The following is a 26,942-nucleotide window of genomic DNA, read 5'->3' as shown; positions in this document are numbered from 1 at the left end:
TCAACCCACCCCTCACTTTGTTGTGTGTGTGTGTGTGAGAGAGAGAGAGAGAGAGAGAGAGAGGGAGGGAGAGAGATATAATTAGGTATAGGTATATTTTTTATAGGTATGAGTAGGCACAGACAAAATATTGATGGACTGAGACTTACATGTATGTATGTATATGATCATTAAATGGCACCTTAGCACTATAATGGCTATATGGTACCAATTAAAAGTACTATAAATGAATAATGAAAAATTGCACAATGTTTTTTTTGGAAGATAAAACCCTCTCAAATGTAGGCACGAACTACTACAAGACAAGAGATAGAAGGCAAAGATGTTAAAATATTTGTAAGCTAAATATACAATAAAATATGAACTTAAAAACTAAAAACTCCTTAAAAGTAATGGGATAAAATAAGTTATATAAACTACATTCTGGCAATCAGTCCAAGATTTTCTTGCATAATACATGATCATAAAATGCTTCAACTGAGTTTGCATTGGGAAACGTTTGTCTTGCAGGGTGGAAAGCAATATACTCAGCAAGTATGTGTTCTATTGTCATTGGACACTGGCAGTGTATGTACTCTGGTTAAAGTGTAACCTTCAGAAGGTATACATTAGTCAGTCCTATACATGACTGCCACAATATCAAATCATCTCTAAAATTTGTTTTATATGATTGATATCGCTCTCCAATGATGTATTTGATGTTACAAAGCCTGTTTGTGGAGCTTTCATTCCACACATTTTGCTAAGTATATAGATAATTCAGAATTTATGTAATATTTTAAATCTGCATATTGAAATTCCATTTAGAAAGGCTGATTGCAGGGCAGCTTTGGCTGCTTTATCTGTTCTTCGTTACCCTTAATACTAATGTGACTAGGCAGCTTACAGTACAGAATAATTTTTCCAGACTGTATGAGCAAATCATGTTTCTACTAAGAATGGAGATATTAATGAGTTGTCAAATTTAATGTTTTACCAGACTTTCAGTGTGTATAAAAAATCCAAAAGAGGATGAAAATTGTTTTTTTTTTTGTGTGACAGAGTTGCCACTGGTTAAGATGGAGGCTTCATCTGGTAAGTGGTTCAATATGGTGCCTTGAGATGGATGGCCATGATAGGAGCCTCGGATTTTGTTGAATTTACACTGAGAAACAAGAGCATACATTGCCAACCTTTTGAATTAGCAAAGGCCAATTATCATTTTGTGGGGTTTCAACAACTAAGTTGGTAATTTTTTAATATAAAATTAGGCAGCATTTTCTAAAACATTTTTTTGCTATTTCTTAGTGAGGATTAAATAATATTCTGAGCACACAAAGTTTGGCATTTAGGCCTAAAGACAAAACTGTGTGTGGAATTGGATCAGAAGATAGTCTAGCTGATGTGATGGTTTGTGGGCTTAATGCCATTTTTCAACATGATACATGGCAGCCAGTATATCTCATGAAGCGAGAACCCCGAAAACTCCTGGAAGCTACTGGCAAGCTTTGCCCCCATTACTCATATTGGCTGAGCAGGAGACACAAACCCAGGTGGACAGAGGTGAGATGGTAGTGATCGTTGAAGTCCACCTGGGCATCCGGGGCTGAAGAGCTAATTTTGTTCATATAATATCAAGTGACAATTCATTAGTCTCAACATGGAGGCTTTCTGAAGAGGAATCTCTAAATGCTTCAAAATCAAAACCACTTACTTTGCATTAGTTCAAGCATTTGCAGGTAAGATTTACAAGCTGAGTGGAGACATAGTCAAGTGTAAATCTTATGTAAACATCAGTCTATGGACAGCCTCTGAATCCTTTTAATTGATTCTTACCTCCACCTTCTCTTTGAGGTTTCAAGACATAATTGCTGGGAGATGAAATTGCCATTTCTATTGCTTCATTCCCTTCTGAATCCTGCCGAAAGAAAAAAGTCTTTGAACTTTCTGTTTGAATTATGCAGTAAATGCCTTAAATTTCGTGTGTAGATTCCAGTTGGTATTAACTTAAAATTTTTAATTCTGACTTACCGAACTTACAATGTGCTTTATTTTGGATCATAAAAGATTCAGGGTCTAAAATTACGACAATACCGACTTGAAATTAGTGCTTGCTGTACTATGGTGGGTTTGGTCATGGTGGAAGTTTTCTGAGTACATCTAGACAGAAGTTCAATGATGTTGTTGTTGTTATAGGGTTTAACGCCATTTTTCAGCACAAGATAGGCTATACATGGCGGCCAGTATTAATGGTGGAGGAAGAACTGGGAAAACCCCGGAAAGAACCACCGACCCACAAGAAGCTACCCGCAAGCTTTCTCACATATCCACATTTGCTGAGTCCGAGACGCGAACCCATGCAGACAGAGGTGAGATGGCAGTGATCCGTGAAGGACAGCGCTTTAGACCACTCGGCCACTCGGGGCCCCAGAAGTTCAATGAAGTGGTTACTTTGGCATCTGTGTGTGTCTTTACATTTGTCTCTATGTCCATCCATAAGTCTATCCACACACAATATTAAACTCAGAGTAACAGTTTTATTCATAAAGTTGCACAATGTAATTGCAGATCTGGGTCTGTACAGTTTGTTAGGAGTAATCATCAGAACAAAATAACAATGACCATGATCTGAGGGTGCATAATGTAACAGCAGATCTGGGTCTGTACAGTTTCTTAGGAGTAATCATCAGAACAAAATAACAATGACCATGATCTGAGGGTGCATAATGTAACAGCAGATTTGTGTCTATTTTGTTTGCAGTTGGACTTGATTTATAAGTGAGTATATATAGTAATTTTTATTTTTAGCAGATTTTATTTAATATCTAAAGGATACCAAAGTACATTACATTCCTTAATGGATGCCCTGGTAGCTCAGTTGATAGACTGATTGTCAAGATGACTGCCATGCCATGGCAGCCATTTTTGAGAAAATATTGTCATAATTTGCATTCAGGACCAACCTGATGTTATAATTACCATATTTGATGGCCTATAAGATGATACTTTCTGACCATAAAATCTAAGCTTCTTTTTATACTCCAACTCGACTGATATATGAATTATGTCATCTGAACTGCTTTATTGTATGTTACATAATCTTCTGTATGGAGAAAGTTCTCCAATAAGTACAAGAAATACTGTTTAAAAAATATTTCATTTTGGGGAAGAGATTGTGTATGAAAAATATAGGACACAACAAGAAGGATTTTAAACATACATGATTGTCATTATTAAAAATTCATGTACATCAGATGTAATTGTGCTAAAGCACTATGCACTAAATTTGATTACATATATGTATGTTAGAATTGATAAACTGACGAATAACCATGATAAAGACAGTTATTCCATCACATTTTCTGTCTTGCACCTCATGATTAAATAAATATTATGCCCCAGAGAGAGAGAGATGTGCAGTACTATATTCCATTATCAATTAAAACCACTGGGTAAGCAATTCCTTCTAGTTTTAGTTACTGCGTCCATTTTCCAAGAATCACATGACATTGTAATGATATTTTCATGCTATTTAAATGTGCTACAGCTGTAGTCATGTTATCCAAGCTAACACCTGTTGGAGGTCAAGATTTGGCAGCCCAGATCAGATTAATGAGGCTACCAATAGGGAAATGAGGCTACCCATAGGGTATTATGAATACAGTATAGTATGATGAAAGGAAATGCCAGGTGGTTACTCATGTAAATTTCTTAACCAGTGACATCTTTTGAACTTGCCAGTAAGACTGACAGCAATTATGGTAAGATATAGCATGAGCGAAGATAAAAAACAATTGCTGCCTAAGTACAGTAAAAGTACATGCACTTTGCAAAAACTAATTTTATTTGTTGGGAATGGAGAGGTTGTTGCACTTAAAAAGAAAATCAGACTACATGTTGGGATTTAACCTAAACAGAGTCTATATGGATATAAATTTTGTGAATATTTAAACTTGGAAGGAGTATGGTATATATTTTCAGAGTTAACATTTACTTCTTAATTTATTAATCTTTTCTCTCTTTGACAAAAGCTTCAGCTAAACAGGGGCAGTAAGGTAAAAAAAAAGACATGTTGAGATGAAATCTTTTTCTCATATCGGACCATATTTTATTTTATTCACGAAGTGCAAAAAGAAAAATGCAATGGAATACATATGCCTCTCTCTTTGTATCTCTCTTAAAAAGCAGTTAAGTATTAATGATGCAATTTCCCTATTGCTGGTAATCTGAAACAGCCTACAGTGATACTTTTAATATTTATGAAATTGGAAGTAATTACAATTCCACACAACACTGCAAATTTTATCCTATCTGTAACTCAATAAATTTTCAGGTCAGCATCATTATATGTAGTTAAGAGTACATAATAGATTTAAAATACTTCGTGTGAAACAAATAAGGTACTTTTAGTTACATTTAATGATCCAGACTGGAAAGGTTACTGAGTTACAGATAGGATAAAATTTGTGATACTGTGTGGAACCAAGTGAAAAAGATGAAGCCGATGTGTTGATCTGGCCTCATCTTATAACCAGCATCGACTTATATATGGATAAAGAATGGAAAATTTACCAAATTCGCTCATTCGACTTCTACTCTGCATCGATTGATAGGCTGGCAAATATGGTACATGACTTTGTTCAGGCTATGTGATTCTCACATTATATACACTCATAAATACTTTCAGAATAATATACACTTCAACTGAAGAAGTGTTTGTCATTATTATATATACTGCAGTAATTTTCTAATATAATATATTCTTGCATAAATCATTGTAAAAAATAGTATATCCATTATAGTTGCAAAAATATTCTCACATAAAGGAAATCTTCACAGAATATAGTAAAGTCACGATCGATAATCATATTGTTGTAGTAGTGTTTTGGGCTGTATTATAATATAATCTCACAAAGGAAAATGTCAACAGAATATAATATAGCATAGTAGATCAATAATAGCGGTGTAGCAGCTTTAGTAGCTGTATATTGATCTGACTGGGATGCCTCATGGCAACTTCGCATAAGGAGCTCAAATGGGTTACATAAATGGAACCATAATCAAGTGGCTGAAGTAGAACGATAATAGCAGTTTGCATGGTTAGTGCTCAAGGTAAATGAATTCTATACCTCATGACTTTCCTCTTGCATCATGCTGTATTATTGTTGTTGTTGTTGTTGTTGTTGTAGGGTTTAATGGCATTTTTCAGCACAAGATAGGCTATACATGGCGGCCAGTATAATTGGTGGAGGAAGAACCCGGGAAAACCCCGGGAAGAACCACCGACCCATGAGAAGCTAATGACAGGCTTTCTCACTCATGCTGTATTAATTGTGTACTGGGGTGCTTTGTGGTAACTTTGCAGGGGGGAGGCACAACTAAATAATACACTCATATGTGATGTAAGTGAAAAGTCATTGGGTGTAGAAGACTTTGACCTAGATTAGTAATAGAAATCTCCGTGCAGCATCTAATACTATTTATTTGCTAATCTGTTGGAGAAAAACATACCTGCAAATACCTAAATGCATAAACAAAGATTTCACATCAATAACTTTATGGATCTATCTTTTAATCTCATGTCTCCACATGCTTTCATAATTTACAATCATTATCATTTAAGGCAGTTTTTGACATAAATGATGTTATCAATCCATCTTTGTAAGATCCTGTCCTTAACAACAGCATCCATAATTTACATGATTATCTCATTTCAGGCAGTTAATTTAGTTAATTTGTTAATTTGGAAATGGAATGTCTGTCAAAACAAACATATTGGATTCACCATCTGGATGCTACTGGTTTAACTTCTAAAATAATATGTAAACAGAACTGATCAATATATTCCCTTTGGTCACTTCTGTTATTTTTGGTGTGGGACAGAAACACATTCTCAATACAGTGGAACCCCGCTATAACGCGCCCCGCCATAACGCGAATTCGGATATAACGCGGTCGTAGCATGGCTCCCGAAATTTCGTATATTCATTCACACATGGAGAAAAAAAATTTGGAGAAAAGTAAAAAAAAACAAAACAAGAAATTAACTTCATTTTGGGCATGAGATTAGTTGTGACTTTTAAAATAATATGATCGTGGCATGGTTCCTGAAATTTGAAATTCATTTACGTGTATTTTTATCGGACCGTGAAAATATTTGTTTAACGTACGAGAAATAGTGTGTAAAACGTTTATTATAATTTGGTGGAAGAATTCGCGTATGACTTTTAATAATAAACGATCGGAACTTAACAATTTATCCAGGTTCTTTAAGTGATTTTGGAGAAGTGATTGTGTATGAATTCTAAAATAATACGATATATATAACGTACGAGAAATAGTGTGTACAACGCTTGGCTTCTGAAATTTATCAATTTGAACAGGTTGTGGTGAAGTATTCTACTCTAGAAGAGAAAACTGGTTTCATTAGGTTTTTGAATTGTTAAGCCGAAGTAAACATTATCGGAAGTGTTACTTATTACGGATCCATGAGTAAAGCCAGTAAATCGTCTTTGTGATTGTCTTCCATGAATTCTGTATACAGTCGTTGCTCAAACAATAGCCGACATGGGCTTCTTATTTAACTGCAATCACAGCCAAGCAGCAGACAAAGCTGTGGTTGATACAAGAGTCGCACAATTTAATAAACATCAAAGGACGAAAGCCGCCAACATGTATGCTGTGCTTGGCGGTGTGATCAAACAACAAACAGTTGAAAGTAAATAATATCCACTTTATTATCTGTAAATTAAAAGGGTATGAAATTGTACATCCGTTCAGCTTAATTTTGTTTTATATAAAAAGTGATTCGTAACCATTGCAGGCCTTCATTACTTAGTTATCGAGCTTTATCTGTGTATGTTGTTTGCTTATATAAAAAAATATTTTACTGTTATGGAAAAGCAAGTTCAAAAACGCAAGTCGTTTTCTGCTAAAGAGAAACTGTATGCCCTAGATCAACTAAAGAAGGGCAAACAACAAACTCAGCTTGCCAGAGATCTAGGAATCAGCGAGTCCACTTTGCGAGGGTGAAGGAAAGCTCCGTAGTCTACCCAACATTCTTGAAGAGGAAACTGGTTTACAGCGTAAAAGGGTTAAGTTAGCTAATGACAATGTCCTAGATTCAGCTTTGTACCAATGGTTTGTACAAGCTCGCTCAGAAGGTGTTCCAATTTCTGGCCCAATTCTGAAAGCCCAAGCAGAGAAATTTGATTGCCGTATCAATGGAGATGATTCCAAATTTAAGGCAAGTAATGGCTGGCTAGACAGATTCAAGAAAAGGCACGCTATCAGCCAAGTTCTTGTGTCTGGGGAAATCCGCTCTGCTGACAAAGAGGCTGCCAATTCCTACCCGATTGGGCTTAAAAAGTTGCTGGAGGACGGTTGCTACACAGCCGACCAAGTTTACAACTGCGATGAGACTGGTTTATGTTATAAAATGTTACCCGATCGCACCCTTGCAACCAAGACTGACAGTCACAAATGAGAAGGTTTCAAGAAGAGGAAGGACAGAGTGACTCTCTTATTTTGTGTTAACAAGTCTGGCAGCCACAAAGTCAGACCTCTGATGATTGGAAAATCGAAAGCTCCCAGATGTTTTCATCATGTAAATATGAAGGCACTTCCATTTCAGTACACTAACAGCAAGAATGCTTGGATGAATAGCTCCATATTTGACGACTGGTTTCACAAAACATTCGTTCCTGATGTTCGGGCTCATTTACGAAAACTCAAGCTGGAGGAAAAAGCTCTCCTCCTGCTGGATAATTGCCCTGCCCACCCCTCAGCGGAAAATCTTGTCAGCAGTGATGGCAAGATCAAAGTTTCATACCTCCCGAAAAACACTACGTCAGAAATCCAGCCACTTGACCAAGGCATAATTTCCGTATTTAAACAAAATTATCGCCGTGAAATGATAAAGGGAATGGTAGCAGATAATAACGCATCCGTCGACACATCATTGGCATTACTCAACTTAAAAGAAGTATGTCACCTTGGAGGTAAAGCCTGGGATGCTATCACTGCAATCTCCATTGAACGATGCTGGATAAAGGGTCTTGGGCCAGCTTTTACGCCCTCGACACAAAATGATAGTGACGATGAGCTTGAATTTACAGGATTCACTGAAGACGACGTACGTTTAGCAGAAGAAGCACTCAAAAAATACGAGCACAGTCATCATGATATCCTTAACTGGTATTCAGTAGATGACATCTGCCCTATATACGAACACATATCAGATGACGAAATTGTTACAAATGTCAGCAGGAAGAATGAAGCTGCACAATCAGAACCTGAAACCAGTGACGATAATGATAACGATGACGATGGCACCCCAACTCCCCCACCAAAAGTGTCTGAAGCAGTAGTACATTTAGAAGCAAGTTTAAGGTGGCTGGAAACACAAGATGTTGACAGCGTCAAAGTCCTTCAATTAAGAAACATTCTTGACTTTGCTAGAACCCAACAGTTCGCGGCAAAGAAGCAAACGTCATTGGATATATTTTTCAAGAAATGATGAAATTTAAATTTGGAACCACACTGACTTTGCACTTTGCGCAACGATTAATTTAGCAGTTTTCACATGTTTCTTTTGATGTTCACAAAATCTGAAATAAAAGTTATTTGCACGCTGAAATCATGCGTTGATTGTTAATTATTCTTGCAGTTGTCGCATATGATAAAATTTTAGCGGTATGAAATTTGTACAGACACCGTATGTAGACCCGGGAATAGCTGCATGCAATGACCGTACGATATCAGACGGCAAGTAAATGGTTTCAATATTTTGTTCATCTTATATTTTACACGACAAATTCAGACTATTACAAAATTATTGAATATTTTAAATCTGTACGATTTTCAATGAAATTACATCCATTATGGATGAACTGCATGCCACGACGGCACGGTAGCATACGGTGTTGATACACTTTTCATGATATAGCGATAGTCTGGTATTATCGGTCAATCTGTATTATCGTTCAAACAAATAAAAATTAGTAAATGTTTTTAATGCACAGTAATAACCTATAAATATATTAGCCATCGATTATTTTGAATATATCTTAATTAATGCATTCCAGTTAATATTCATCTGATGATAAGCCGACTTTTGATCACTGTACATGTATACACGTATATGTTCTCGGAAAAAAAAGTTAAATATTGTAAAACCCCGCATTAACGCGACCCCGCTTTTAACGCGATCCGATTTTATGGACCCCGATCATCGCGTTATAGCGGGGTTCCACTGTAATTGGTTTTGTTGGGCTGAACTCACATTAAAGTATTTTGTCTACAATGTTTTGGGATATACAGGTAACATCCATTATAACACGATGCTCAGGGTCCAAAGAATAACATCTCGATATAAGTGGGCTCTTGTTAACAAATTTTTTGAAAAACTTCCCCATAGAATATGTTCATTGAAATTTCAATGTCATCAGTTTTATGTAACCTCTTGATCATATATTGTTTGTTTTGTTCACCGGGTTTCATCAAACATCAAATATACTTCAGTGTTTTATTGCATACATGCCAATATAGCACAAACGGTGCATGGTGAATTAAAGCAACATTAAACGCAGTGCTGGGATTAAAAATCTGCTTGGAATAATTGGCTTTTCCAAGAGCATGTATTTAGGATGTTAAAAAGAGAGGTCACCTTAAATAAAAAAATGGGAGCCATGCTGCTATCACATTATAAGCAGAACTGCGTTAAAACGAATTGTGTTATAACGGGTTTTACCTGTATCTATTTCTGAACTGTAACCTACACAATGCAGTTTCTTTCTTTTCTTTTTCTTCTTTACTGTCATTTTTACATAATAAAAGATACATAAATGTACCAAAAATAATATATACATGATACACAATTAAAAAAAGAAGTCATTGCATTTTCCTACAGTTGTATAGATAATGTGGCCTAGAGGTTAGAGCATCTGTCTTGGATGTGGGCAGTCATGAGTTTGAACCCTGGACGAGTCATACCAAAGACTTATAAAACTGGTACTAACAGCTGCCTCGCTAGGCACTCAGCATTAAGATGTTAGTGTTAGGACTGGTCAGCCTAGTATCAAGATAATGTGACTGGGTGGGACATCATGCTACATGTCTGCAGTATGATTCTCAAGTGCTAGATATCACTATAAACTACCACACTGCAGACATCATAGCGATATGACTGAAAATTTGTTAAAGCTATGTTAAAAATCCAAATCTCTCTCTCTCTCTCTCTCACACACACAAACACACACACACACACACACACACACACACACACACACACACACACACTCATGCTTTATTAAATACATGGCTATTTACCATATCTAATGAATACTGCCCTGCAAATGTTGCCCGTATCCTGGCAACAATAGATGGATCCTGTATAAAGTGTTCCAAAATCCCAGGTCTTGCAAGTTCCTGCTGCACTTTTTTACAGCCAACCAGCTGGTAGTGTATGGAGGGACATTTGATGGCTCTTGAAAGCTCCATTGTCAATCTTACGTCGTAATCCTGCATTAAGTACAAAACTTGTAAATATATAAGAAAAAGAGATTTTTATTCATTTACTAAAATTTCACTCATTACTAAATATATAAATAAAAATTAAATATATAATCGGTCTCTAATTGAATTAGTATGAAGATCAATAAAAAAAGTATATTAAAAATAAAGAAAGATAAGATGGAGAAAAAGACATGTAAAAATTAATTATCAATTAATCAATAAATCACAAAATTCTCTAATATTTGCAATCTATGACCAGTCTTATGGGTGGTTAATATTCCTGGATATGTTATTAGAGAGAAAAGAAGGAAAATAAAACATGATGAAATACTGAGTAACAATGTAAATATCTGTATACAAAATTATACCAGCATTTGCATCATTGCCTTTTCGAGCAAGCAGGCATAATTTTTACTGCTGTAATGAAATTGTTTAAGTTATTCATTGTTAACTCATTAACCCCTGGAGGTTTTTGTTGTTTTCGCCTGAAACGTGAGTAGGAAACACATTTTGGGGGCTATTTCTGAATACATCAAAATACATTGACTTTCAAGAGATTTTCCATTAGCCTAATGCCTAGTTGTGTTGGAAACATTGTTTTTCGTTGGTTACTTTGCTCGTGCATCAGCAAAAGGGTAAAAGTTGGAGTTATTTTTTCTTTTGTTTTTGCTTAACGGACCCCTCATTTTTGTATTAAGACCACTCTTTATTCCACTGTATCCTACTTTTTGCAAAGGTTCACCTGTCTGTGTGAAGTTCAGACTGGTCTGCTTTAGATCTGAGGCCAAAAAGTCTAAAATCCAGACACAAAATCTGATTCTGACCATGGGCAAATTTTGGTTAAAAAAAAAACAGGTCCAAAAAATTAGGTTTTTCCCTCTGTATTTTGTAGTGCAACTAGAACTTTCAGATTATTTGGTATCATTGTAGAGTGCATCTATCTACCTTTACCACCCAATTTAGTATATCATACACAACCTTGTTCCTACAGTGCTTGGCAGTAGGCTACTACCTCCTGCCATGTAAACGATGCACCAGGGGTTAATGAGTTAACAAGGATTTGGGGATTTTTTTACAAATTGTCAAGGAATGGCTAAATTTGTAATTTATGTGCAATGTCAATGCACAAGTGATTAAATACACAAGGAATATTCCAATTTGGTGATGTCATCAAAATCTGATATCCTTTTCCATGCATGTACAAGCAATGCTGTAATTAGTTTCTTTTCTTAAAGAATGTTATAACAATATTAAGCTCATGATAATTTGGGATAAGGTCCCTAAACAAAGTTAATGACAGCAAATCATCTTTTTAAAAAATAACAGGTTCTCCTTGTACAAATTTATTGACAATATAGTGTTATGATGGTCATGAGAGACCATCTGTCTTGAGAGACCATTATTTGTTGGCAGAAGGATGGTCTTTCAAAACAGTATACTGTATAAACAGTACTGTCGAAATTGAGTTTCACTCTCAGCGTGACTATATCACTGACACAATGGTCATAGAGCAGTAAACATTGAGTAAGATCTCCTACTGTTCCACATTTCCCTAATTCTCAGGAGTCCTCTGTTTGTTGGTCTGGTTTAGAAGCCACATCAAATCTCTACATAATTTGCTGCCCCATAGTTTGATCAGGTGCTCCTAAATGTTTTCAAAGCACATTGCAAGGAAATACTGCTGTCTAACTGAAAGGAAAACTGCATCCTACCACTGTTTGTACCAAATGTATGCATAGATAACTCACAATGCTCCAATCTTTCATGAACCAGGTGATTGCTGAAGTAAATGAATGGGAAGGCAGTGGAGATGTACTCTCAGATAAGTTCTCACTTGACCTGTAAACATCTCCTTAAGCCAATTCAAGCAAAGTAGTATGATTCCACACACGATATAGTGTCACCTCAGATAAAGATCCTTAAAATAGACATTGAGAAAGGGGAATGATCTTTTGATTGTTCAATAATTGCAATGTCAGTAGCTGGTAAAGGAAAGCTGTTGTTGTTGTTGTAGGGTTTAACGCCATTTTTCAGCACAAGATAGGCTATACATGGCGGCCAGTATAATTGGTGGAGGAAGAACCCTGGAAAACCAAGGGAAGAACCACTGACCCACGAGAAGCTATTGGCAGGCTTTCTCATGTACCAACGTTAGCTGAGCCTGTGACTCGAACTCATGCAGACAGAGGTGAGATGGCAGTGATCCATAATGGTGAGCGCTTTAGACCACTCGGCCACTCCGGGCCCCGGTAAAGGAAAGTACCCACTTCTATAAATAGAGCCACGTGTACAGCATAAGATAAACACTGCCAGTGATGGCAGACCTGAAGTAAGCATTAATAGAAAAGAACATTCTAACAATTTTAAAAAAAAATAATTGAATAAATTTGGTTTTCATTGGTTGAAGGACTGGTATTATGATGACCTTATTGCGATAAAGCAGACAATCCCAAGCGCTATGAATAGCTACGTAATAGAAAACCCCAAACATATATTACTATGCTCAATTAAGATTTTTGTTTTTTAATGATGCAAACAAAATAACATAATGAATAACTGAAATTTCAATTATAAGAGTTTAACGTTTTTTCTGAGTTTATCGTGGTATAAACTGTCAGTTGCCGACTTACACAGCTTACATAACGTCCTTCGGACGTTATTTGCTGTGTGAGTCGGCAACTGACAGTTTATACCATGACAAACTCAGAAAAAAACGTTAAACTCTTAATTATTTGTATGTATTTATTTATTTACTAGATTGTCTATTATTTATGCATTTATTTATATATTAGTTATGTGTATAAAGCATACTGTATGCTCTGTAACTACTTCCTGTTTGAATAAAATAAAGTTTTACAAGTAAAACATTAATTTAAGTGCCTAAACTTAAGCTTGAGTACTTAAACTTGAGTACTTATATTTAAACTTGAGTCCTTAAATTAAAACTTGAGTACTTAAATTAAAACTTTAGTACTTAAATTAAAACTTGAGTATTTATATTGAAACTTGAGTACTTAAAACTTGAGTACTTATATTGAAACTTGAGTCCTTCAATTAAAACTTGAGTACTTATATTTAAACTTGAGTCCTTCAATTAAAACTTGAGTACTTAAATTAAAACTTGAGTACTTATATTGAAACTTGAGTACTTAAATTAAAATTTGAGTACTTATATTGAAACTTGAGTACTTAAATTTAAACCCAAGTTCTAAACTTAAACAAATAATCTTTCAAACTCAATGACAACTGCTACTAATAGTATAAATATACTGATATATTACAATGACTGACCTTTTCTGAAGTATAGTTATTTGGAACATAACCATGTCTGAAGTAGATTACTGCAATTTCCTCGTCTACTCTGCAAAGAATTAAAATAATGAAACAATTATCGGCTTAATAATCAGCACTGTAAAGTTTGTACCTTACAAAAAAACTCTATAATACATATAATACTTCTTGAAAATAATGCTTATTTACATCAGCAGCAAAAAGGAATATGAAACTAGATTTTTCCTTTAAATATATAGATATGCTTCCCTTGTCCAATAAACCTATATGTTACACACAAAAAAAACCTGTAAAAACAACTGTAACAAAAATCTAACCAAGCTTGGATTGTACCAACAAATTTAAGTCCAGACTTAAACATGATCTTAGAATCAAGCTTTCTGATTGGCTGAAGTCTAATTCTGACTTAAAATTTGCAAATCAGGTGTCTTAGGCTAGACCTATGACTTAGTTTGATGTTACTGAGGTCTGGTCATTTCCATATGCATATAAATGTGTATATTAAATTTCATTTGTCCAAGTCAATGGTTTTTCTAATTTAGGATTTTAAAAACAATTTCCAAATTGTGCAAACAAATGTATATAAATGCAAAAATTACTTAAAAGATGTGAATATTTAATCAGGTCATCCAAATATGCAAACATGAGATTAAACCCAAGAATTCAAAGTCTTTCTAAGCAGTCAGTAAATGTCTGAACATAGCAAACCATATATAATCATTATTCTTGCACATAGTGAAACTGCTAGGAATTAGCTGGTGTGTGTGTGTGTGTGTGTGTGTGTGTGTGTGTGTGTGTGTTTGTGTCTGTGTCTGTGTGTGTGTGTGTGTGATTTGGATTTTTAACGAAGATTTAACAATTTTTCAGTCATATCACTATTATGTCTGCAGTGTGGCAGATTATAGCGATGCTTAGCACTGACGCATCATGCCACAGACATGTAGCATCATGTTGCAACCAGTCACATTATCCTGACACCAGGCCAACCAGACCTAACACTAACCTCTTAATGCTGAGCGCCAAGTGAGGCAGCTGTTAGTACCATTTTTATAAGTCATTGGCTGGGGTTCAAACCTATTACCTGCCACATCCGAGGCAGATGATCAAACCGCTAGGCCACCAAAGCAGTCCGACTTAGCTGAAGATTGGGAGCTCCCCCATTGGTGAATAAAATGGAGGTAAGTCAGGAAAACGACAGTGGTATAAATATTACCCGTAACACCTACATATGTGCATTTAATTTTTTTCTTGTCTCCAATGATTTGTTGAAAGGGACATCTTTCTGAGACATAAACTATATCTGTATTAGCAATATTCAGAAAATAATCTGTTTCTGACTGCTATGAGAATCTTGTTCTGTGCAAAGAAATGGTTCTCACAATCTGTGGTTTGGACCGGCATGGAAATCGTTAGCTTTAACAAGTTAGGAAATAACTTCAATGTCCACTGTAAATGATGGCATTTCCTGAGAAATTTCAATTGCTTTCATTCAATCAGAGGTCTTTGCAGACAAATCCAAAGTATTAACAGTCCTGATCCAAGTAATAAATCCCAGGAAAGGGAACTTTAAAGTAACCTGTTATCAACTTACAAACTGCCATTATCTTAAGCTGGATTTCTCACCATGTATAGTCAGACAGTATGAAAAATGCTGTCAGAAAAAAAAAAGAAACACATTGGTGACCAAGACAACTTTACTTCAGTAGCACAACATGGATACACTTAATCTAGTAGTTAAGTGGTAGTTTAGGTTTTATTGTGCGATATACGCAAACAATTTCAAATTAGATGAATGATTTTGCAACATACATGCACTTACAAAGTCTGGTAGCATCACTATACATGATCAGTTACAAATTGTATAAATTATTCAGCAATTACCTCCACAAATGAGTTTTGGAAGAACAAAATGGTCAAGTACAACTGGAACAGGCCTGTTTATTTAAGAATGTCTTACTGTGTAATAAACAGAGTAACAAATGTCAGCTTGGACTTAATTTCAGATAAATTATCCCAATAAATTGCATTGTAATAATGGAAAAGTTGGATAAAAGTAGTAATGTAATATAATGTAATACGTAATGTAATATAAATTTTACACAGTGACAGCACGGAAAAGGTGTTTATTTTTAAAGGAAAGAAAAAGTTAATATGAATAAGAATAATCATGAGTTACTATGCATATATATTTTCAACTAATTAATCTAAACTAAAATTAAAATTGAGATCCATTGATTGGGCACATGTCTGAGGCAATCTGATTAATCTGTTTAATATTACACTTCATAAAAGTGGAGATCATGGGTACTATCTATATTCACTTATAAGTCAAGTCCAACTCCAAATGGCATATCCCCATATCTGCCATCACATAATGCATTGACAGATATGAATCCATGAGTTTGCGAGGAGTAATCAGCAGAACAAAGAACATACACTATGATTTGCTGACACAATATACAATCGCAGATCAGGGTCTATGTTGGTAGTGGCTAAACTCAGCTAATAAGCAAGTTATATGGTATAAACAGGGTGACTGCACCAGCTACCCCACAACAAACAATGCTTCTTTCACCAACAAAAGGCAGTAAGTGTCAGAAGTATACAGGAAAGACATAATAAAGTAAATGAATGATTGCATGGTGTTCTTATCTAACTTCAGGGCTCAAAATTAGCAGTAGTCTGCTAGCCCGAGGCTAGCAGATTTCCTGTCAGACTAGTAACTTTCATAAAGTTAATAGTCTGATGGACTAGTAAGTTTCGGTTATCAATAGTCAGCATTTGTTTATGCCATTCCCTAATAAAGACTTGACATAGCAGATGTTCTGTAGAATCAAAGCAGTGGCCATTGTAAACACAGTCATAAAATATTAGCATGAGAAGATGAAGTCAATTTCTGCCTCGAAAGGTGCATTTCTAAAACAAGAATCCATCGGAATTTGTGCATTTCACTTAACAGCACAAATTATGGTCCCATCATTAACAATGGAAGTTTGGTAATTGATCCTAATTAATCTGATAACGAATTAAATTAAAAAATGACGCTGTATCACACTTTATTCACTCGACCACAGTAACAAACTACAAAGCGGTATACCACACAAAAGAACATGGCAAAACTATTCAAAGAAATTAGTTTGCACGTTGTTTTGTTTAAAGTTCTTTTTTTTGTGTGATCACTACCCAAACACTCCAACAGTCACAAATAGGAAACTACATATTTTACATTTCCATCGAAATAATTATAAGAATTAGATCAGTTTATTACGATTACGTTATTGGCACATCCTTTCCATGCAACTACTTTTTCTATGATGATAAGAATAGTTTTTATATTTTTCCCTTACAAGAATGAACAAATAATTGAATACATGTGGAGATATCCAAGCAGAATGCCATACATTTGTTGGGAATTAAAATCTCTGAGTATGGGCATCTAAGATTTGAAAATTTTCTACCTTATTATTAATTTCAACAGTACATTGAGGTTTCGATTAATTAGGAACAATTACCAAACTTACGACTTATGATACTGTAATTGGAGCTGTTAAATACAACGCGCCGAATGTCAGATGGCTTCATTTGATGGGAACACACCTTTTCCATGCTGAAACTAACACTATCTTCTGATGCTAATATTTTACAACAGTGTTTACAATAGCCACTGCTTTGATCATGCAGAACATCCGCTGAAGTTAAGTCTTTGTTAGGGACAGGCCATTAAATTGTGGGAGGGGGCAAAGACACATGTTTTGAAACATGTTTCTTGCTCTGACTTTCTTATATTAAGGACACTGTGCCATTCCTTTTCCTGATTTAAATAATTCGCGTCAGCTATACTATAACATCTCGTATTTCAAAACAAGGCACAATTCCCTCCTTATAAGACGGGCAAAATGTGGCATTTGATAGAAGGTGTTCAGCCACTGGAAAAAAAGCAAAAGTTGAATGAGAATGATGAGGAATAATTCTTATGACAGGGAAAAGCGTAATGGAAAGTTTCAGAAGAAATGGACAAAAGACGGAATGGCTGAATTATGACGAGGAAAGGAACATTTTGTGGTGTAACTGGTGTATGCAATTCGCAAATACAAACACAGAAAACATCCAGTTTTGTTGCGGGTTGTTCGAACTTTAAAATTGAATCGGTAAATGTACATGAAAGCTGTGTGACATTGTTTTGTGAACAGAACTAGTAAAGATTTGGCAGGACTAGTAAATTTCTCAATATACTTGTCCTTCTGGCTACAATGAAATTTGTGTTAAATTTGAGCCCTGAACTTTCCACTGATCTTTGAATCACACTGCAAAGTAAACAACACAAACAAGAGAAAAATATGTGCTGTTTATCCATGGTATCAATGTGAATCAAAAATGGCAGATCTGGATGCTTAATACATCATGCTATTACCATGCCATTTTCGTCAAGAAAGGAAGCAAAAGTACCAGAAATGGTACATAATATGACCTTTCCCCTACTAATAACCTTGAGCTAAGGACTTGACTAATGCAAGATATGGTGTAGGCCTGGGTCAAGTTCAATCAACATATGTGGCGGTTAAAAAGTGACAGCATGGATAAGTAAACATGCCACACTTAAATTATCCTTTCCATTGACCTTGACTTTGAGGAAATGGTCAGGACATTATTATACAGCAGGTTAAAGTTTCATCAAAATATTTGCACTGTTTCAAAACTTTAATTCATATAAGGATTCAAGGGCACCGAATTTTGCTTTTCCTATCCATGACCTTGAGAAAGTGGGTGCAGCAACTGTATGGTGACACAATGTCTAGTCAAGTTGAAGTTTCATGTAAACATCTTCAGTGGTTCAAAAATCATATTTTGGATATGGATGAGGGAAATGTAATTACATTATCTTTGCTGTGACCTTGACCTTCAGATGTGTTATGTATATTTGATTTAATTTATATTTGATTTAATTTGATTGTTTAAAACTTTTTATTTTAAATTTCATTACATGTCAAAGTAATGTAATTTTGTTTACTAGAAATTTGATATTTTCCTGAAAATTCAGTTTGACCTGACTGTTTTCATAAACAACTAATAACAGAAACACTGTTTCTATTTTTGACTTAGTTTCTGGCCTTGATTCAGAAATCACTGAGACAATTAAACAACTTTCTATTTTTATTTTATTCTTGGAGTAAAATGATTGGTTTTTTTTTCAAGATCATACTGGGAGTACATGATTTCAGATGTAAACAGCCTCTATTTTGCAATTCTGGGTTTTCCGAAATTGTGCAGTATTTAGATTTAAAAGTGATGTTTAGAGAGATATTTCTCAGTTTGGGCTTTTATCTTTGACACTGGAAAAGTGTTTGTTTGTGACCAGTTTGGAGTTATATTTTAATTTTTATTCAAATTATTTGAATTCTGAAAGATTAATTCTTTTTCCTGGAAATATTTTAGTGCTCATACAGAATTCTTGGACAAAGACATTTCTCTAAATTTTATTCAGAAATTCAAACAGTTAAATATTATTGTTTGTGAATCAACAAAGAACTGTAGACACAACAGCACAATACAGACCATATTATATGTCATCACCTTCCATTTTGGATTTTTTGTCAGGACTCAAACTCAAATTTCATTAGAACAATTCATTATTAGGACTTCTAAAATATGATTCAAGGATTATTTTCGAATTTGATTCTTAATACTGTAAGTTCTTATTTTTTTACTTTTACAGTGTTTTTCCAGGGAAATAAATTATTTGTTAAATTTTTCAAAGCTTGTTGTTTTCACTCTTTCTTTTGTTACTGTTTATTAGAGCCTAAATACATAACAAAAGGGACAGGCATGGCTATGTTTGGAGCAAAGATTCAAGAAAATCTATCCAATCAAAGTTACTGTCTTGACCAGCGAATGTTAACAGATGGACAGACAGACAATGGCATAGCAAAGCATGCTTGGCTTAAGAGAGGCATATAAAAAGAATAAGGAAACAATACAAGATTTCTAACAATCCCTCTACTAGTAGTTTTGCAGCACATTTCAATGGAACACTCTCTCCTACCTGTGAACTTTGCTAGGATTCATGTTGCATGTGCTTTGATTTTTAATGTAGCTTTAACAATTTTTCAGTCATATTACTATGATGTCTGCAATGTGACAGTTATAGTGAAGTCTAGCACTAGGGCATCATGCTGCAGACATGTAGCATGATGTCCCACCCAGTCACATTATCATGACACCAGACCAACCAGTCCTAACACTAACCTCTTAATGCTGAGCACCAAGTGAGACAGCTGCTAGTACCATTTTTATAAGTCTTTGGTATGACTGGGCCGGGGTTCAAACCCATGATCTTCTGCATCCAAGGTGGACACTCTAATCACTAGGCCACTGGAGCAGTCGCTTCATGATGTAAGACTATCGATAACTTTGACACAAAAAGTTCAACTCAAATCAACAGAACTAATGATGATGACAAGAACAGTTCCTTTTAATTCCTGAGTGTTGAAACCATCTAAAAAATTCTTCAGCAACAACAAGATTTTCAAATTAGCTGCTGTGGATATCAGATTAGCACCATTTTCATTTAGGACCAACAAGACACTATTTCTTACCAACATGACAAGCCTTTTTATGGAAACCCCCATGCTGATCTGACTTTCCATTTAAGAAAAGTATAAATATTAAGATTTTTAAGATGGTTGCCATCATGGCCACAGTGGATATTAGACTGGCATCTTCTCCATTTTGGGCCAACTAGACTTCATAAATATTTCTGGGGTGATAGCACAATATCAACCAGCCATCTAGGAGAAGTAGCCCATACAAGATGTTCAAGATGGCCATTGTGGTGGTCACAGCAAAAGTCAACCATCTGGCACCATTATTATTTACAACAAAGTAGATATGATAAGATGTCTTTCTGTGAAAACCCTGTGCTGATATGACCATTCTTTCAGAAGCGATAACAGGATTTTCAACTGGATGCATGAGCAGCATCAGTTTGATTTAGCTGGTCACTAGACATCATAAGAAGTCATTTAGTGAAACCACCAAGATTTTCAAGATAGCTTCCAAAGTGACCATATTGGATGTGCAAGCAGTACCAGTTTTATTTAAGACCAAGCAGATATCATAATCACAGCAAAATCCCAATGGCGATATTACTTTCTTTCAGGTGGAGCAGCACATTTTTTTAAAGATGGCTTCTATAGTAGCAAATAATCTATGTTGGCGTTTGTACAAATCAAGAAAATCCCAGTCGTGGGGTTACATTATTTGTCTCCCCACAAGACTATAACCCCTTGATTGAGATTTCCTTGTCTCAGTCCAAACCCCTGTGCAAGCAGATAGATGGACAAACAACAAAATATCATCCCATAAACTCTTCTGGTTTATGACTTGTAGAGCTAAAAAATTTGTAAACAAGAGTGACTTTTATAGGCTAGCAAAATGTCTATTTTCAGTAACAGAAATGCAAAACAATTGCAGACATTCATTACATGTTAGACATAATGATGTCATCTATAGTATCACCAAGTGCACTCATACGGCATAAGTATATCACACGCATCTTCCTCACATGGCTATACTGTATCATACATAAACAAGAATGGCAATTTTTTTTCACATGATAGAGTCTCACAAGAACAGCTTCCTATCTTCTTTGAGTGTGCCCTTTTGGATCACGTCCTGAAATGTTGCAAAGACAACATGGACTGCTGGGTTTTGTTCAAGGATTTGGCATTCCAACCAAACCTGGTCTTGAGAATTCCGCTCGACTTGGGACACCAGAAACAAAATGACCGCACTTGGAAGGAAAACAAAAGAAAATTAAAAAATTAGGATGTGATGTTATGACTACATGAACCATTATGATTCTTTAAATCATGTTTGGTGCACCATTTTAATGTTTCTGTATTAACTTTATTTAATACATTATGGATACCTGTTTTCACAACTTGTATAAGAAACTTTCACAATAAGCCTATATAACTAAAACGTGTTTTTTAAAGTCATACAATTAACTGAAAACCCTGCTGAAAATCATCAATGTGTATGGATGACCACTGATCCTTGAATGTCAAAGAGCCAAGATCAAATCCAGAATTAAAGAGGTGCATGGTGATGTCATGCAAATGAACTACACAGCATTACCAGCAAAGCTCTTTGCATGAAATAAGTTTGCACACTTTGCAAATTTAAATACCAGTGAAAGTCTCTAATCTGGATTTTCTCCCACGGGTGATCAATTTTTTTAATGCACTTTTCCATGATAGGTGGTCTCAGAAATTTCACTTGTCCCACCTACCTTTTCATTTGACCCAAATTTAAATCTCTCGTCTAGCTCTTACAAGATATATGTGGTTAAATCCTCAAAAAAAACCCCAAAGAAATAATTAACAGCATATTTCTTTCTTTTCCTTCTTCAAAAGTTTTTCATTGTCAGGGTATCTAATATATACTAATTCTTGCTCTGTCACAGTAGTGCAAGTCCTAATCCATCAACAAGAATGTAAAGGAATCTAGTGATATTCAATCTTTTTCAAGCTTCTTTGCTTCAAGACTTGATCAACTGACAGTGCAAAGTCTCTTGTCCGTGAGACTGTTCTCATATGTAGCACCAAGTTCAACATTGTTCTTCACCCAAAAGTACAAACAGCATTGCCATATCTGAATATGGTTTTCCATACTTGGATAGAGTTATGGCTGTGTGAAAGAGAGCTGAACTGAACTGAATCAAAGATTATCCACTTGTGAGTATCTGGATTGAGTAAACACAATGTAACAAGCTGCTAATTAATCACACCAATAATTAGCCCAATATGCAATCAAGCAGTAGTAGAGCATGTGCACATGCGACAGTTACCAAACAGGTTAAGTGTGTTAATCCCAGGATGTGAATGAATAAACGGAGGGAGACAGATTCAAGCATTCATTATGCCCTGATGACATGACTCCCCAGGTAATGGTGGTATAAAAAGTGATTTAAACATGAAATTAAGTTTGCTTGATTTGTTTTGAAAAAGCACCAGTCCTGGACTTGTGTGCTGGAAAATTTTAATTCTCTGACTTTAAAAATGAATAATTAAGGATGTGGAGCCATGATATTTAATCAGTCCTAATTTAGTAGTGTAACAAGGGTCCAGCATAATAAAAGTTGGGTGGGCTTATTATCAAGCAAAGATATCTTAAAAAAGTATCTGCCAGCATTTTGTAAACGTGCGCAGGCCTATGACGGTCAAGCATGAGTACATCTTCAGATAAAGACGGGTGTATGCATGTCACATTTTGCTTTAAACAAGAACTAGTAAATTACTATGAATTTATTTTTTTCATGGATTTGCAAAAATGTTTTCTTGTGGATGCTTATACTGTGGATTGGGGAAGGGGTCCTACAGTTTCCACAGATTGGGGAAGGGGACAGTTTCCACAGATTGGGGAAGGGGTCCTACAGTTTCCACATTTTTGGGGAAGTTGTCCTATAGTTTCCACAAACTGGGGAAAGAGTCAGATGAATCATTCTTTGTTGGCGGCTCTGTACAATTCATTTTTTATTACAGCAATAAAACTGCCTAAAAACATTAGTTCACCAAGAAAAAGAGTAAATTTAAAGTACACCAAATACTCTCAACAGCCTCAGTAGAGGCATTTGGCAGCATGAAATGTGGAGGAAATCTAACACTTCATAAGAAACAAAAGACTGTAAAAAGGGAGGGGGATTACTAACCATTTCAAACCTGGGACAATTTGAGATTCAAAACAAGTCTGTTTTCACTATTTTAGAATAAGTAGGTAGCTGTGATAATTGTTCAGAATCTGGATTCAAATAAGTTATTTACATGTACAAGTAACTAAACTGTGCGCAAATATAGATTTCAGTTTCATGTCTATTGCCATAGATTTTAGAAAGGGAGAATAGTATGCAATTTTGTTTAGGTTCATTGTTCCATCCTTGCTGTTTTGGTTTATAAACAAAGATAGTGGTAGGTTAGTAATAATGCTGAATACATAATATCAAGAGACAACTATCATCTTTTCGTGATCAGCACCAAATGACAATATAGAAACAATCTGTTGTGGTACTAAGTAATGGCAGATCAGTTTAGGCTGTTCATTACAGCTTTTATTTTATGCAAACCGATCTGTCAGTAGGCAGATCAGTTGTGGCTGTTCATTACAGTTATGATTTTATGCAAACTGATCTGTCAGTAAGCAGACTGGTTGTGGCAGTTCATTACAGCTCAGATTTTAAGCAAACTGATGTCAGTAAGCAGACTGGTCATAGCTGTTCATTACAGCTTCAATTTTATGCAAACTGATCTGTCAGTAGGCAGATCAGTTGTGGCTGTTCATTACAGCTATGATTTTATGCAAACTAATCTTTCAGTAGGTGGACTGGTCATAGCTGTTCATTACAGCTACGATTTTATGCAAACTGATCTGTCAGTAGGCAGATCAGTCAGGGCTGTTCTTTATAGCTATGATTTTATGCAAACTGATCTATCAGTGCATAGTCTAGGTCTGGTACTATTTGATGTATGATATACACATGTATATACCCCAATACTGGAGCTTGTACAACTGATAGATCTCTATGAATTTTTTTTCCTGGTGTTAATTACAATCTGTTGGAAAAGAAATGTTAAAAAGCTGTACAAAATTAGTACAAATAAGACCAATCAACTGCACAGTGTACTTAAATAAGCATAATTTTGTGCACAGATTATTGGTATGTTTACATACAATGGGAAAAAGGACATGTACACAGACTCCAATACTGTGAAAAATAGCATAGTAAACCCCCAATTTAGGCATATATTGCATTCCTGAGAAACCATGTGTATGTGAAATTCGCACGACTCAAATCCATTTATCAATGGGAATCTGAATCTTCATCAAGTCGAATATATGTGAATGATGGATGTCTCGGATGCATTTTTCTGCTTGGGTGTTAATATTAATTCTCATACATGTGAGACAGGATTAAGTCAAATATGTGCAAACTGGGAGTTCACTGTATATTCTTTACTACATACTTCTTGACGTTGTAGTGTTCCCACGCCTTAAGAAGACCAGCAGCTAGGCCTCTTGCAGGTTTATTTTCAGGCAGCTATTGGGGAAAGAAAAGACAACATTGTGTCAAATGAATATTTTTAATTTGACATCAGTTACTCAACAAGCTCAGACATTTTATATTAAGCACTCTTCAGTTACATCAATTTGTCTGGCTTTGGGTAAAAATTAAATGTCCATTGCTGTTACAGTTTGTGGATTAAGGAAGAGGTCTAATCATTTTAAACAGGCTGTCAAGTGCCTATTGAATAAAACATTAAGGCAATTCTTCAAAAATATAGGAAATTTATAGGAATAGTTAATAGCTAAATATACAAAATATGGATTATAGAAATAAACACATTTAAAGAACTATTTTTTAACAAAAACCGATGAAATGTGCTTCTCACACAAAAGTTTACTTGGTTCTAAGGTTCAAACTAAAGAGAACTAGCACTGGCTTCCACCTTCCCCATAAAGCCAAGCCTTACACTTTTCATGATATTTTGGAAATCCATTCAACAAGAGTCACTCAAAGTACTGTTGCTTCAATAGACAAAGAGAATTTCCAGAAATCCAAGAGAAGAATGTTTCTTTTTTTTTTAGGACTACTGAAACTATCTGATGGCCATATTGGATGCATGATAAGCAATTAGGACCAACAATACCTCTTAATAAGTTTTTTTGTGTTGAAAACCCAAGTTTATTTTGGGGTGACTATCAGTTTAGGAGGAGTAGCAATCACAAGACGTGTTGGGGCGACCATACTGGATGCAAGATAAACACTGTTTTCTACTTGGTCATTTTAGTGAAAACGCAGTATTAATACAACTGTCTGACCAGTAGGAATAGCTAAATGATTTTCAAAATAACCATCATGGCAGCCATACTGGATCTCAGATCAGCATCATTTTCATTTTACACCAACTAGACATCATAAGTGAAAACTGCATGTCAATATTATGATAGTTTTGAAGTAGAGGCAATTAGAAGATTTTCAAAATGGCTGCCATGGTTGCCATATTGGATGTCTGTGGGAAACTATATTTATATAGTACCACTTGACCCTAAGATGAATGTGTCTGTAAACATTGGTGGCAATCCTCATTGTAGTTTAGGAGGGGCAGCAATACAAAACTTCTGCTAATGGGCACTGGATGCTAGATGAAACATTATCATATAAGCTCTTCTGGTCTATGACTATTTATTATCAATAACAAAGTGGGATTCTGCTAGATGATCTTCATTGCTTTCAGTCTTTAGAATTTAAGAAAAGAAAATTTTACAACATTTTTGCTAATAGCTAAATGCAGTGCTCCATTAGCTTATTACAGACATCTGCAGATGATGATGTATAAGTATGTTAGTGTTTTGGGGTTCTACATGGCAGCCCATATATCTGGTGGAGGAAGACCCTGGGAAGAACCACCAACCCATGGGAAGCTACTGGCTAGCTTTCTCACATTCCCAAATTTGATGAGCCAAGACTAAAACCTACACGAAAAGAGGTGAGATGTAATTGATTTGTCAAGGCAAGCACCTTAGACCACTTGGCTCCCTAATGTATATGTAATCTATTTTCATACATCAATGTGGCCCAAAAAACTGCTGTAAATTAAATTAAAAAAGATAGTGCGACAAATGTAATTGTATTTACTATTTAATATTCAGTAGTATACACATAATTCACTGTTAACTGTTCTTAATAAATTCAGTTGCATTTCACTTAGTACTGCTATATGGTTATGGAATCATAATGTTCAATAGGACCAGCATTTCATTTAACTCAGCCACATCAACATGGAAGAAGCGGCACAAAGTAGACCATACCCCTATGCACATTTGCACAGGAACATAACTATCAAGAAGTAGCAATAACAAGATTTTTAAGACGGTTGTAATGGTAACCATATTGGATATCAGATTGGCATAATTTTCAGTTAAGGTCAACTAGACATAAAAAAGAAATCTTCTAGTGAAATGCCATGTCAATATGACTTACCATTTAGAAGAATTTGTGATAACAAGCGTTTTAAGATAGCTTATGTGGTGAACATATCGGAATTCATATTTTTCATTTGGGACCAGCTAAATATTATAATTTGTTTTGGTGCAAACCACAT

At 35.3% G+C, this 26,942-nt stretch overlaps 1 protein-coding gene across 2 annotated transcripts in view; it reads right to left on the bottom strand.

Annotated features, from left to right (window-relative positions):
- The window catches only part of LOC149780497 (glutathione synthetase-like), a 61,561-nt gene that overhangs the window by 14,659 nt on the left and 19,960 nt on the right, over positions 1-26,942 (bottom strand). For both annotated transcript variants that reach the window (XM_089937465.1, XM_089937466.1), the window contains 5 exons: positions 24,804-24,877; positions 21,410-21,574; positions 13,786-13,855; positions 10,309-10,500; positions 1,816-1,897 (listed from right to left, as the gene is read on the bottom strand). In XM_089937465.1, the coding sequence (XP_089793591.1) occupies positions 1,816-1,897; positions 10,309-10,500; positions 13,786-13,855; positions 21,410-21,574; positions 24,804-24,877 (583 nt within the window). The remainder of the gene's footprint in view (positions 1-1,815; positions 1,898-10,308; positions 10,501-13,785; positions 13,856-21,409; positions 21,575-24,803; positions 24,878-26,942) is intronic.

Source organism: Sinohyriopsis cumingii, chromosome 16 (assembly GCF_028554795.1).
Source record: "Sinohyriopsis cumingii isolate HCF-2022 chromosome 16, ASM2855479v2, whole genome shotgun sequence".
NCBI lineage: Eukaryota > Metazoa > Mollusca > Bivalvia > Unionida > Unionidae > Sinohyriopsis > Sinohyriopsis cumingii.
The sequence above is the reverse complement of the archived record's forward strand: the minus strand, read 5'-3'. Positions and strand labels throughout refer to the sequence as shown.